The sequence below is a fragment of the Vipera berus genome, assembly GCF_964194415.1.
Source record: "Vipera berus genome assembly, chromosome: 2".
In the NCBI taxonomy this organism is placed as follows: domain Eukaryota; kingdom Metazoa; phylum Chordata; class Lepidosauria; order Squamata; family Viperidae; genus Vipera; species Vipera berus.
The window spans coordinates 63,382,035-63,397,330 of record NC_138203.1 but is presented as its reverse complement, the minus strand read 5'-3'; the positions used below and the strand labels follow the sequence as shown (position 1 = coordinate 63,397,330).

Below are 15,296 nucleotides of genomic sequence, written 5' to 3'. Positions count from 1 at the left end.
CCACCCAATTGTCCTGCTGCAGGTTAACGTAGCAGCGCAGATACTGCTCTAAGATGCCGATGACCTTCTCGGTACCCCCGTCGGTCTGAGGATGATGCGCGGACGAGAGGCAAACCTTAATGTCCAACGCCCGCATCAACTCCTGCCAGAAGCGGGCTGTAAACTGGGCCCCCCTATCGGAGACGACTCTATCGGGAAGGCCATGCAGCCGGAACACCTGTTGGATGAACATGCGACTAGTGGCGCGAGCTGACGGTAAGCCGCGACAGGGGATGAAGTGCGCCATCTTGGTCAACATGTCCACCACCACAAACACTGTCGTGAAGCCGGAGGATGGGGGTAGATCCGTCAGAAAGTCCATGGACACAGCCCCCCAGGGTCTCTTGGGTGTTGGCAAGGGCTGCAGTAAACCAGGCGGGGCCCCTGTCGCTGACTTGGCCTGCCTGCAAGGAATGCAGGAGGTGACATAAGACTGGACATCGTGTCGGACTCGGGGCCACCAGAAGGTACGGGAGACCAGGTTCAGAGTCTTGAACAGGCCAAAATGCCCCGCAGCCGGGTTATCATGACACTGGCTGAGGACGAGTCCCCTGAGTGGCCCTCCTGGAACATAGAGCCGGTCACGATAATACAGGAGTCCATCCGCGACCGACCAAGGCGAATCTGGCCCCACCTCTTCCTTCCGCTGAGCCACCCACGCCTCCTGCTGCTGCGCCTCCCGGATCCGAGCCCGTATATCCACCGGCTCCCGCACCGCAGCAAAAGACTCGACGGGGATCACTGTCCTGGGCGGAAGCTTGTCTTCCGCTCGGGTGTATTCGGGCTTTCTGGACAGAGCATCCGCTCTCTGGTTGTGCCCGCTTGGTATGTACCGCACCCGGAAGTCAAACCTCGCAAAGAAGAGGGACCACCGGATCTGGCGTTGATTCAAATTCCGAGCGGTCTGCAGGCTTTCCAGATTCTTGTGGTCCGTCCGGACCTCGATCTGATGCCGCGCCCCCTCCAGATGATGCCTCCAAGCCTCGAACGCCGCCTTGATGGCCAGCAGCTCCTTCTCCCAGATGGTATAGTTGCGCTCCGAGGGGTTCAATTTCCGAGAGTGATACGCGCAAGGGAAAAGGGTACCGCTGGGCGTCGTTGCCTGGAGTAACACGGCCCCAATGGCAATGTCGGAGGCGTCCGCCTCCACGACAAACGGCCGTTGCGGGTCGGGATGTTTCAAGATGGGCTCCTTCATGAAGGCGTCCTTCAAAGCCTGGAACGCCTGTTGTTCGGGGGCGTTCCACTGGAACTGAGTCTTCTTCTGCAGGAGCCGGGTGAGGGGGGCTGTCAAGGCAGCAAAGCCAGGGATGAATGTCCGATAGTAGTTGGCAAATCCAAGGAGTCGCTGAACGTCCTTCACGCGACGCGGGGGTTGCCAACTCTGCAACGACTCGACTTTACTCGGCTCCATGGCGATGCCCTCAGGAGAAATGCGGTGACCCAGGAAATCGATGGTCACCTGGTAGAACTGGCACTTCTCCAACTTGGCAAACAGCCGATGTTCCCGGAGGCGCTGCAGGACCTGACGGAGATGCTGATGATGCGCTTCACGCGACGGGGAGTAAATCAGGATGTCGTCCAGGTAAATCACGACAAACTGGTCCAACAGATCCCGAAAGATATCGTTCATAAAATGCTGAAACACAGCGGGGGCGTTGGTCAGGCCAAACGGCATCACCGTGTACTCGAAATGTCCATAGCGAGTACCAAACGCCGTCTTCCACTCATCACCCGGCCGAACCCTGACGAGGTTGTAAGCTCCACGCAGGTCCAGTTTCGTGAAGATCTTAGCCTCCCGGAGTCGGTCCAAGAGCTCGGGGATGAGGGGCAGCGGGTAGCGGTTACGCACCGTGATGGCGTTGAGTTTCCGGTAGTCACAGCAAAGCCGTAACTCGCCCGACTTCTTTTTGACGAAGAGCACGGGCGCAGACACTGGCGAGGACGAGGGCCGGATGAAACCACGAGCCAAATTCTTTGTCAGGAAGTCCCGCAATGCAGCCAACTCGGGCTCCGACATGGAGTACAAACGCCCCACTGGGAGAGGCGCATCAGGGACTAGATCAATGGAACAGTCATAGGGCCTGTGCGGGGGTAATTGGTCCGCCTCTGACTCGCTGAACACATCAGCAAAGTCGGACAGTTCGGGAGGCAAGGAAACCCCTGAGGAACCCTCCACCTGGCCGGCACAGATATGGCGGGTGTGGTCCACGCACTGCAAACTTGGGAAGGTGACCAAGTTCTGAGACCAATAGATCTGTGGATCATGCGCCCGGAGCCACGCCAGTCCCAAGACCACGGGGAAGTGCAGATCCGAAGTGACGTAAAACTGAATGGCCTCCACATGGGTACTGATGGCCATACACACGGGTTGCGTGGCGGCCGTAATAGGCCCGGACAGGAGCACTCGACCATCGATGGTCTCCACAAGCATGGGCGGATCCACTGGACACTGGGGAACAGCCCATTTGGCCACAAAGGCCGAATCCATAAAGTTAGTGGTAGCCCCAGAGTCAATTAAGGCATGGACCGGAATCCCCTCTGGCTTGCCAGGAAGGATCAGTCGTGCCTCCAGAATCAAATGCCGTGGAGGTTCACAGGCACCGTCGGAACGGCGTCGCTCGGCGTGGTCGTTGTGGGTCGCCCGATCTATCACACCGTCTAGATCGGGCTCGGGCCGTTTCCCGATAGCAAAGCAGGGGACTTTCTCGGGGCAGGCTTGGTCACTGACGCCCGCTGACGCTTCTTCGGGCAAGAAGCAGCCAAATGTCCAGGGTCCCCACAGTAAAAACACAACCCCTCCGATCGTCGTCTGTCCATTTCCGTCACCGATAGACGGGACCTGGCGGCACCCAGCTCCATTGGCTCCTCCCTCTGGACTGGGGGCTCACGCACAACAGGGGCGGCAGGGGTCTGTGGGGTGGCACGGCGACTCTTACGCTGCTGCAGCCGGGCATCGATCCGCAGACAAAGATGGATCAGCCCATTCAGGTCTGAGGGAATGTCCACGCGGGCCAGCTCATCCAACATCTCCTCTGACAAGCCATCCTGAAAGGCATCCACGAGCGCAGCCTCATTCCAGGCGGAATCCTGGCTAAGCAGCCGGAAATCGCTGATATAGGCCTGTAGAGGGTGCTGACCCTGCCTCAAAGCTTTCAGGCGTCGGGTGGCAGTGTGCGCCTTAATCGGGTCCTCGTACATGAGGCGCATATGGTCACAAAACCCCCCAAAGTTATCCAACAAAGGGCTAGGCTGTGCCAACAGAGGCGTGCCCCAACGAGCTGCATCTCCCGACAGAAGGCTCAACATGAATCCCACCTTATCTCGGTCAGTGGGGAAATCAGCTGCTCTCACGCTGATATAAAGCTGGCATTGTCCCAGGAAGGCAGGAAACAGTTCTGGTTTACCAGCAAATTTATCCGGCATAGCTATCTGACATTTCCTCCTGGGTGGGGGTGCAGCATGTACCTGAGCTTGCAGTTGTGCCACCTGAGCTGCCAGCAAAGTGAGTTGCTGGGTGAGCTGGGCATTCTCGGCAAGAAGCTGCTCCATCGTAGTAATAAGGGGTGGGGGGCTGAAAGCAAACTGTTCTGAACCAGCCCTCTTCTGGCCTTGAGTAAGGCAAACCCCTATTCAGAAAGAAGAGACTGGAGAGCGTCCAAGGCTAAAAGGCATCTGCCAAGATTTAATTACGCAGTTAACAAAAACACTAGAGCTTGTCTTCTCAAGCGGAAAAGTTGCTTTCAGCAACCAGCCCCTCCCCAAACACTCCTTTTATAGAGAGCTCAGGGCGTGGTCTCCCTGTGCCTCCTCCCGAGGAGTCCCACATTCTTTCTTTGTTTGTTCCTGCTCGACTGCCTCCTGCGTCGGGCGTCCTTGAACAGGGCCAGCTGTGGGTCATCATCTTCCGCACTATCGGGCTCACGCAGCTGAGAAGAGGGCCCCGGCTGGGAACTCTGCCAAGCCTCCACGCCATCATCAACCGGTTCGTCTCCCACACGGTCCTCCTCCCCCTCATCTGAGTCATCCGACACATCTGAGCCGGCTGCCGAAACCACAGGCTGGCCCTGAGTCACAACAGGTATGAAATGTTATGCAAAGCACACATTTGGGTTCTAAGTCAACAAGTATATATATATAAGTTCTTGACTTACAACTTGTGGTCAAGTGATCAAAATTCAGACGCTTGGCAACTGGTTCATATTTATGACGGTTGCAGTGTCCCAGAGTCCTGTGATCATCTTTTGTGAACTTCTGATAAGCAAAGTCAATGGGGAAGCAAGATTCACTTAACAGCCGGGTTACTAACTTAACAATTGCGGTGACTCACTCAACAACTATAATAAGGTAGGTCATAAAATGGGGCAAAACTCACTGTCTCTCTCACTCAACTGTCTCACTTAGCAACAGAAATTGGGGGCTCAATTGTAGTTGTAAGTCGAGAACAATTGTAACATGGTTGTTAAATGAATCTGGCTTTCCCATTGACTTTTGCTTGCAGGCATCCCCATTAGAGACTCTGTCCTTTTCTTCCAGTACATCCTATTAACCAAACAGAAAGGTTGTAGAAGAGAAACAGCAGAAGGAACTGATCACTTTAGAGCAGTAGCTCATGGTGTCCTCCAAACATATTTGATAATTGTTTCCCTCATCCCCAGGCAGTGGAGTCACTGATCACGCTGGCTGGTGGTAATGCTACATTTAGTTTAACACACTGAAATATCCTAGATTGAAGAAGACTTCCTTTAAAATATGGGTGTGCAAAACAATAGCTCCATTTAATTCTGAACAAAATCTAAAATAAAATGTGAATTTGCTATTTATTGTATTGTGATGTAGAGATTACTACTCTTTCCTGGAAAAAGAAAACACTTTCATCATATTTCTATACGTGGCCAAAAGGCATTTATCTCTACTGAATATATGGATAAGACTTAATGTTTTATGTTAGGCTAACATTTTTCAAAAGTATCATCTGAATCATCATTACAAAAAACATCATAGCAGTGGTAAACGAGTTATTTTACAAATAAAACACATTCTTTCTCAATTTACAAAATGAAATCCATCTGTAGAAACAGATTTCCAACATTTGCATCAATTATGCAGAATGCCCAAAAGCTCATCAAATGAGGGAATAATCAAGATAGTTTATGAAAACCCATGTCTGAGAACCTATCCATAAACTGTTAATAGACCCTAATAAATTCTTAGTCCAGCACAGATATATAAAATTAATTTTCAACAAATAGGGTTACTGAATTAGCATTTTTGTTAGTAGACAAGAAAAGGTTCATTGCAGACGCTACAGTTGTGGACACCAAGCTGATGTTGAACTTAATTACGGCGGCAAGACTTTTGATAGGCCAATATTGGAAGAAAGAGGAACTGCCGACCATAGAAGAGTGGACTTTAAAGGTTTCCGACCTGGCAGAGATGGCGAAGATCTCGGCTTATTTGAAAGATCATTCGCAAGAACGCTATATTATGGAATGGAGAAAATGGATTGAGTTTATCCAGAACAAGTATAGGGTTAAGAAGTTTTATGTAGCATTCGAATAAGTCTTCTTTCGTTTTTTTTTTCGTTTTTTTTATTCTAGTTTTTTATATATATTTAATATTGTTAAGGTGTGTCTTATCCTATATAAGTTAGAGAGTGATGGATTTTAGAACTTATAGTTGTTAGTATATGGTTGTCTATGGTTGCCTTTTTATATGTATATACCTTGTATTTAGCTCTGGGAAGTCGGGGGGGGGGGGTGGGGGAGGGTGGAGGGAGGGGGGGAGGGAGGGAGGTTGGGGGGAGGTAGGGGGGGAGCAGGGAGGGGGAAGGGGGGTTTCTTAAGGGAAAACTGTATTTTAAAACTTTTCAATAAAAAAAAAAAAAAGAAAAGGTTCTTATTTTGGAGCCTACTTACCGTAGTATAGCCTCATTCACTGCTTCTAAAAACTGAGAGTGAAGCACTTCTTGTGGTCCATGATCATGATAGTTAAGGAGTGCTTCAATCAGTGGTTTTACATCAGGCAGAGTTATAAGAGGTACACAGAGAAGAGACATGGATGTTACTCGACAAGAGATGCTGTAGAAACAAAATTAGACCTCTTACATAGATGAGGAAACTTTTCACTGGGAGCTGGGCAGTATATAAATTTAATTTAACAAAATATATTAAATTGTTCATTAAATACACATTGTCAAGAAGTTCTATTTATAAAATGGCAAACTTACAGCACATAACGTGCCTATGTACTAAGCTCTTCACAAGGCTGCCAGATTTTGTGTGGCAGTGTGTAAAATCAGGCAGACTAACTAAAACAAATGAACTTGCCTGAGGATAGAGAGCCAAATTTGGCTTAGGCTCAGCATTAACCATTGGTTACTTTTTAACTTCTTTTTTTATACTTTGGTGTGTACATGCCATGTCAGCTACTGTGTATGACAAAAGTCTGTAAGAGAAATTTATAATCCTGAAATCCCTTTTGGATGATTTTATTTTTTTATCTATCAGTATTTTTATAGTATTGCTTATTTTAATCTCTTTTCTGTTTTGTCATACATGTGTAGCCTGAGCAAGCATCCCAGTATTTTTTTTATTTAATAGTCTTTTAGCCAAAATGCTGTTTCCTTTCCTACTTAGCTTGATAGTGTCAATTTAGTTTTCAATATTCACTTAGGCTGCTTCGTGACTGCAAAAAAGTTTTTTTTTAGTAGTGAGCTCTAAACTTCATTCTTTTCCTGCTGTAACTAGAAACATTCATAATAGGGGGGGGGAGAATTAAGAATGTTAGTCCAATATATCTGGAGGCATTAGGTATTTCTATATGACAAACATGACAACCCAAGTCTCCAAGGCACCCCCCACCCCGCAAACCACTTGATTATAGTTGCTGAAAACTTCAATTTTTAGCTGACAAAAAACTCAACATTAATATTAATATTATTTTAAAAATAAGTATTTAACATTAGTGTCTGTGAAGAGGGGGAAGAATTAATATGGCAGTCAATGCTTGTAGAAAAGGGTTAGGGTTTCAGCCTATGGACTGCAACCACATCTTGATCTTTTTTGCTACCACCATAGATGTCTTTCCTGTCAAAAAACTATCATAGGCACTACTGCATTAAAAAACAACAACCACCCACCTGAAGAGAAAGTCCAACAGATGACAACTTTATCTGCCCTTTCAATGTTAAAATTGGTGAAAAATTAGGACCACAAAGCAATTTGAGGACTTTCTTTGAGCTGTTTTTATATTATTTGTAACATGTATCATTTCTATAAATAAATAAAACCATGCTTATGCATAGTTTGGAATATGTCTATGTAATTTTAATAAGTTTCAGTCTTACGTATCTTTCCATAGAACTTTATTTGCACTAGTTACTTATACAAAGTTCTATTAATATTAATACCTACGTTTGTTGACCATTAAATCCATTAACTTGGGTTCTGCTGAGTTCCATCACTAACGATGAGACTATCTGTTAAATAAATGTAATTATCAACTTAAAATAATATCAAAAATCATCCAGTAATGATTACATCAGTGATATTTTCTCCCTGTTATATTTGTGCTTCCAGGTGAATGAATAATCTATTTGTTGAGGCCTGAAAGATGAGAAAATAATTTCTCCAAATTTACTTTATGTCAAAAAAACAATTCAAAATAGCTTTTCCTTCTAAGAATGAAAGTTACTTTTTGCTTTCTCTGTTTAAATTCTAGTTCTAACAATGTCCTATAAAGACATCCATTCCAAGTTTTTGTCTTTAGTCCTAGAGGTATAAAAAAGGTAAAGGTTCCCCCGCACATGCGTGCTAGTCGTTTCCGACTCTAGGGGCCGGTGCTCATCTCCGTTTCAAAGCCGAAGAGCCAGCGCTTGTCCGAGGACGTCTCCGTGGTCATGTGGCCGGCATGACTAGACGCCAAAGGCGCACGGAACGCTGTTACCTTCCCACCGGTGTGGTCCCTATTTTTCTACTTGCATTTTTACGTGCTTTCGAACTGCTAGGTTGGCAGAAGCTGGGACGAGAAACAGGCGCTCACTCTGTTACGCGGCACTCGGGATTCGACCCGCCAAACTGCCGACCTTCTGATCAACAGGCTCAGCGTTCTAATTTCATTATTAATATGACTATTAATCAAGTAATAATGGAGTATATTTAATATGATGGACTATATTAAACTTCAGCATTTACACATTTAATTGGTTCACCAGTAAACAAGTATAATAAAAAGCTAACTATGTACAGAAAATAGAAGAATTGTGCATGGTTTAAAAACATGTTAAATCCAATTTAGTTTTCATTCTAGCTCCATCCATTGCTTTGTCTTGGGTTTCTCATTTTGGCCACAGAAATTACCCTCTAGGCAAGAAAAACTGGAATGGAAATAAAGAACTTGCTCTACAATCATTCCCATTATATTCTTTACAAAGAGACAGCTATTATCAATCATATTTAGCAAATCAGCTCTTTGCTAGATAGGAACTTCTGGCTGATCTTTTATGCTGTAAGTCAAAGCAGCCACATTCCTCCATTTCGTAAACTGGTAGGGACAAGTATTTTAGGTTATTCATGAGAATTAGTGACAACTAACAATACTGTAGATGCCTGACAACTTGGAGGAAGATATTAGCTATTCTCTACATGTGTCAAAATCAGGGGTAAATGAAGATTCACTTTGCCGAATTGACAACTTATACAAAATACTCACATTTTCAATGACTTTAGAGTAGTAATCTACTGAGGTGAAGCCAAGAGTCGAAATAAACTTATTAATATCAGTACCATGATTTCCCAGTCCACAAAATGACAGCAGATGGCACAATGAGTTCTAAAAGGAACATGTCAACAGAGGAAATAATTAAAATATATTCCACCAATTTTTTTATCTTATATGAAAATGGGGAAAGGATACATCATGTTATAGCAACAATAATGTGACTTCAATATCTAAAATATGAAAAGGCATGTTTGACTTAATAGAATACAGGAATCTACTGAAAGAAACCAGCCCAAATACATTCAGTAATAAACCTGCCTTGAACTGATTCAGTGATTCAGACTAATATACCGGTACTCTTTTGGTGTAAAGAATAAAAGTAGAGATTTTTTTTTAAAAAAAGATACCGTACAAAAGAAAAACATTAATAAAAGTGGGAAAAGAGCAACATTCAACTCTTGCTTATTATATTTTTGTGGAATATTAGTTGGGCAGGTTAGATACTTCATAGATGTACTTGAAAATTAAGTATATATTTTCTACAGAATAGTTGTTTTACTGCCACCTAGCGGCATACATGTCAAAACTGGCACAATTTTTAAATGTGGTTTGGATTTTTAAAACAAGACTGAATGAACATCGTAGTGACAAAAAGTTAAATGACAATGTACAAATCTGATAAACAGATAAAATCAAGAGTCTGTTAATTCTATAGCAAAACCCATTATCCAGTAGGGGAAAATGGTGTTTATTTATGTTAAATATAAATAATATAAATAAGGCACACATGAAACAGTTACCTTCTGGTCAAAGTGGTACCTATTTATCTACTTGCATTTGCATGCTTTCAGACTTTAGGTTGGCAGGAGCTGGGGTAAGAACTCACCCAGTCATGCAGTACAGGTGGAATGCTGGAGGTAATATCACTCCTTTGCTTAATCTCATATACATGATGTACAGGTAGTCCTGCAACTGGAACCGTGATTGCCATCTCTAAGCAATGTGGTCATAAAGGTGACATCATGTGATTTTATCACTTAGCGACAACAATCCCAGCTATCCTAGTTGCCATCCTGTTAAGCAGGAAGATGTAGGGGTCTCAGATAGGGAATGTAGGAGTTATGTGTGAGCATGCTGCAGAAGCATTAGGAAGTGCAGCCAGTGCTGGGGTCCATAGGCAGGCTGGCTGGCATGGGTCATGGGTGGCCTGGCAAGGGCCATAGGCATGCAAGCCAACACAGGCTGCAAGTGGGTCAATGGGGGCTGCAGGCGGGTGCACATTATGGAGTATGGCTGTTCATGGGACATTTGCTAAGGAATATTTCCCCAGGATCTCATACTCTGTAATGGGGCTGCTTGGGAGAAAAAGCAGCAAAGTAACTTACAGGAGCAACTTTTGATCTTTCCCGCTGCCTTCCTGTTTGATTTTACTTGTGGAAAATTGACGGGAAAGATGCCCCTCATTCAGTGTCGTCACAATTTTGAATGATTACTGAATGAGTCGTCGCACGTTGAGGACTACCTGCAAGTATTTGGAGTGAACATGCTGCTTTTGTTCGCTACATCGGTGAATGTACATGTAATGTTGGTTTCTGCTGAGATTTAGTGTGTGCACGCACGTGCATTCTGTAGATGATGTCTTCATCTTCAAAGACACCAGCTACGCAATCAACAGAATAGAAGAGCGTGCAAAGTGCACACAAATTCAGTAAGACATCATCAAAATAGTTCAATTATTATTACCCTTTCCACAAAAACATCTGCTGATAGCTTGTTGGGTCTGGTTGGTTCTGTGATTTTTAACTGAGTGCATTTTAGAAATAAAGAGTAATTGGCTCTTAAAAGAGTTTTTTATGCTGGTGTCATAATTTATTCATAACTGTACTCTATGCCCTGTACTCCAGCATCTTCTTGCTTACGGTGATTTCAGAGGTCATTCAAAATTCACACACGCATAAAAGGCATTATATTGTTAAATGTGTGTGCATGAGCTCTTGTGAACTGTTGGTGCAGTCCATGGAGCATTTAGCTTCAAAGCCATGTTTGAAGTTGTTGGTTTGACTTGTTTCCTATGGCTCTTTTATCCCTTTAGCATTTCAAGCGTAAAAAGTTGTTGTTTTGCTGAGTAAGGGTATGTCTATGATCCATAAATACTCGTTATTGTGTGCTGTTCAGAACTCTAAAGATGTAAATCAGGGATTTCTTGTATTTCCCAGGGTGGAGCCTCTCTCCTCAAAAGCAGCTTTTCTTCTTTTTTCTTTACTTTCTTTCCAGTTGAAAGTGGGAGGTTTTTTTAGTCAGGTAAATGGAAAAAATTAAACCAGATTGTCTGAAATTCATTTAACGTTTTTGAGCAGAATGTTCCTATCAGGCATGAGCTGCATTTATATAAAGGGCAAGATGTCATAAAATGAAAGATAATATGCATGGATGTTGCATGACTTAATGGATGTTCTATCTATTGTTCTGGATGGCACTGTTCTTCACCCAATGCAGCATCTACACAATAAAAAGGCTCCTGCTAAAGCAGCAGATAGAGCAGGCATGTCAAACTCGCAATGTGTTCTTCTGTTCCAGCCTACGACCGGCCCTGTTTGAATGTCAGGGACAACCCCTTTTTATAGTCAACAGGCTGGAAAAACCCAACCAAATTTATTTACAAAGAAATCAAAAAGTTCAAACAAGAGTTAAACCGAAAGCTCAAACAAGAGTTAAAGAGGAATAACAGACCAGGACTCTAGCAGAAGATCTTCAAACGGTTGCCTTCAGCAACCAGCACCTCCCACACCTTCCCCTTTTATCAGCAGTCCCAAGGCGTGGCTTCTCATTGCCTTCTCCTCTCACCGAGTTGCCTCATGGCCTTTCTCTGTTCTACTCTGCTGGATTGCCTCCTGCTCCTAGCATCCCTTAATAGATCCAGCTGTGAATCATCTACGTCCAATACCTCGTGCTCACACAGCTAAGTCTGATGAGGAACATGATGGGAGGGGCCAGGCTGAGAGTCCTGCAGTGCATCAGAGCCTCCCTCTGACACCAAAGGCTCTCCAAACCCCTCCTCCTCCTCCTCTTCAGAATCATCAGACTCAGTTGCCGGTATCACAGGCTGACGCTGAATGACGTCGCGCGACATATTGCGACTTTTTCCCCATTGCCGGCAATGGAGTGGGGGCGGTTTCGGCATGATGCATCCGGCCCACGGGCTGGCAGTTTGTCATGCCTGAGATAGAGGATATGAATAGGAGAGCTTTCAGCCAATCAAATTGCATCCTTTCCTGGATCAAAAGGTGTTGGAAGTAAGTCACTTCCTTGTCATCTTTTGATTAGCCTACATGCAGTCCTTGCCTAACAACTGCTCTGTTTTCCGACCATTCAAAGTTTCAGTTGTGCTAACAAAGTAACTTTACTACTTTTCTGTATTGTTTTTCCTTCCATGGTCAGATTTTTTAATGAGGAGTTTGTTTTGAATCCTATTTAGATTTCTGATAAGCAGCTTGTTCTGAACCCCACTGTTTCCCACAACCCAAATATCAAGAAACAATATTTTTTCCAATTTCTGTAAAAGTAGGGCTGCATTTGATGCTGAACAACTGAGACTGAATAGTGGAGTGTGTCATCCATCTTCTTTCTCTCTTTTCTTCTTTCTTATTTTACTTCTTCATCCTATACTTAAGAGACAAAACCATGGTGTAGGTTTTCTTAATTTAAGCAGTAATTTGTGGAAGAGACAGAAAGGATGGCTTTCTGCCAATTACAATTTCATAGGTTTGTAGTCCGGATGCAATTTAAAAGTTTTTGAAGCCAGACATATGAATGAAGCAACATTCAGCTGAAGTGACCTCATGAGCAATTATTTAGATTTTTAAGAGATAAGGCTTCCATTTGATCAGATTTGGTTCCATTCCAGTCCCCTTAATTTCAGGATTTTTATTTTGTTTTGGACAAAAAATATTCAATGATTTAGGAACAAAATCAGGCAAACCTATCAACAGCTGCTGCTGCTGGATATTAGCCACCAGATGTAATTGATTTATTCATTCTATTTTATAGATTTATAGACCATATTTCTTCAGGAGCTCAGTCTCTCCGCAAAATTTATCCCTCAACAAGCCTGCAGGTAAACTGAGCAGAGATATGATTGGACCAAAGACCTTCAGTGAATTTTCACAGCTGACAGCCCTATTCTAAAATGTTTGTCATTACATTAGCACATCACTGTGGTCTGCACAGTATTACTATTCTGAAATCAAATCAATGATTGTACACACACTACATACTCTTTTTTCTCTCATACACACACATAGTAAAACCATGCATTTTTATCCCCTCCCACCAATGTTAGAATGTTTTCTAAACTAATTAAATGAAGCTTCAGAGTAAAACCAAAACAAGTTCCTTAATATTTAAATCAGAGACTGATCGTTAGATTCATTGCACTTTAGTATTTAAATAAAAAGATTTTAAACAGTAAGACAAAACATGTACCATTCTATAGATCTTACTAAAAATAAATTGCTAATGTTGCAAGGGCAAAAGTAATTACTTATTAAAAAATTTTCAGCAGCCCTCCTTTATGATTGAAGAAAGAGCTAACTGACAGTAAATGGTTTATTTCAAAAATCTTCATTTCCTTCCCCAAGTCTATCTTCTACAAAAGCTACTGGCAAAATTGAGGAGCCTAAATAAGTTAAGGTGAAACACACTTAAAAAAAAACAACCTTAGGAGATCTTTGGAACTTTGTCTTCTTCTATACTGTTGCAATCTGTATTCCAGAAAGTATTCCAGACAATTCTCTGCATACTGTGACCACCCACTTTATGGGAAGCACTGTGATTAAAGTGAACCTGGCATTCCAATATTGAATAGTGTAGTCTGCTCCATGTTGTCGTTATTATATTTGCAGTCCTCTTTTAATCACTTTCATGTGCTGCAGCTATTCAATCTACACCGTCCAACCTGGAAGGAACTGAACATTCTTTTTTTGCCTGTATGATGGTGTGTCTGTACGTATGTGTCCACATTTTGCTATAGAACTAGAAACTCTGTATTTAATTTCTTATAAAAACAAAAAAAAATCCAACATTTATGGCAAATGGTATTTATAACAAAAATGTATTTAAAAATAGTAAAACAGTGTATTTTCTGCCTCAGGCTTCAAACCATATAAGAAATATATAAAGGAAAATGGGATGAGAAAGAAACGGGTAAAAGAAAATACTAGGGGGAACATTTCAGCATTTAATTTTTATTTAGTTACCTAAACATTTATTGACTAGCTGGAATAACTACTAAGAGACAGTTCTTAGAAAGGCAAAACCAAATGATACAGTAGGTACTTCCAGATGAGTATGACATGACTGCTAGCAAATAATAAGAAATGGCTTTTATTTCAAGAAGAGATATTGATAAAATTTTACCAATGAAACCTGGTTTCCTGGCTAGCTGAAAGGGGAGAAGTGTAAGTATAATTCAACATCATTTAGCATTTTGCTTTACTTTTAATAATTTTCATTGCTAGTGTTAGCTTTATAGGAAATTGATGATACTGAATTTTGAAAACAAATTATATGAAAATTTTTCTATTCCTACAATAAAATTATTTCTGCAATCCATTCCCACTTGATATGCATAAAATTATTAACTTGTATAGTATGTTCAACTTTGGTTTCACAAATGTCTAGGTGTCCATTTGTTCTTACCCCAACACATGCTGAGCAGAGCCTCTCCCCCCCAAAAATATTAGTAAAATACATTAAATAACTTATTAAAATTTTCCCCAATAACAGTGAGACCATCACTCAAATCACAACTATCCTATCAGTAAAGTAGGTAAATGTAATTGAGATAAAAGTTCATTTAGAGCTCTATGCATAGTTATTCGGCTGCACTCACTTAATAGGCCTTGCATGAGGTAAATCACCTTATCTATAGAATTGTACTAGTTCTGTCATTTCACTAGACTGTAAACGTCATTTTATTGAGGCAGACATTCGAATCTTCATGGTTCTTCTTTGATATTTTCTATTACCAGGCGTGGGTTTAATGATGTTTTGATACATGAATTGCCTTTATATTTTTTAAAATATAACTTTAAAGGGATATAGTTAAAAATTAGAAAGTGATTTACACTTTCTAAATAGATTTGATTCAATGTTAGCAAAATAAAAATTGGTATTTCTAAATAAATTCCAGCCACTAGAACTATAAATGAAAAGTACTGAAAAGAATTAGTGGATTAGTGTTATAGCGGATTTTCTTTCCTTTGAAAACCATAACATAAATTAGTTTTAAAAAGTTTCAGTTCTCTGAAAAACAGCACAACTCATATTGCATGATGCCAAGTATTCATTCAAGGTAGACGATATGGTGATTAATGTGGAAATTATGTCATTTTCATTAACAGAGTGGTTTTACCAGGTTATGGTTGATTTCACAGGTTAGTAACCTTCAAATACTTTATCTTTCTTCACTAAAACTGGCAAGTAGATCAACAAATGAACATGGACTAATTTTTGTAGTTCTTCCAAGACTACTTAGA

At 42.3% G+C, this 15,296-nt stretch overlaps 1 protein-coding gene across 1 annotated transcript in view; it reads right to left on the bottom strand.

Annotated features, from left to right (window-relative positions):
* The window catches only part of FANCC (FA complementation group C), a 69,860-nt gene that overhangs the window by 26,691 nt on the left and 27,873 nt on the right, over positions 1-15,296 (bottom strand). The window contains exons 6-8 of the mRNA XM_081319362.1: positions 8,752-8,871; positions 7,455-7,519; positions 5,958-6,119 (exon numbers count right to left, since the gene is read on the bottom strand). Coding sequence (XP_081175488.1) covers positions 5,958-6,119; positions 7,455-7,519; positions 8,752-8,871 — 347 coding nt within the window. The remainder of the gene's footprint in view (positions 1-5,957; positions 6,120-7,454; positions 7,520-8,751; positions 8,872-15,296) is intronic.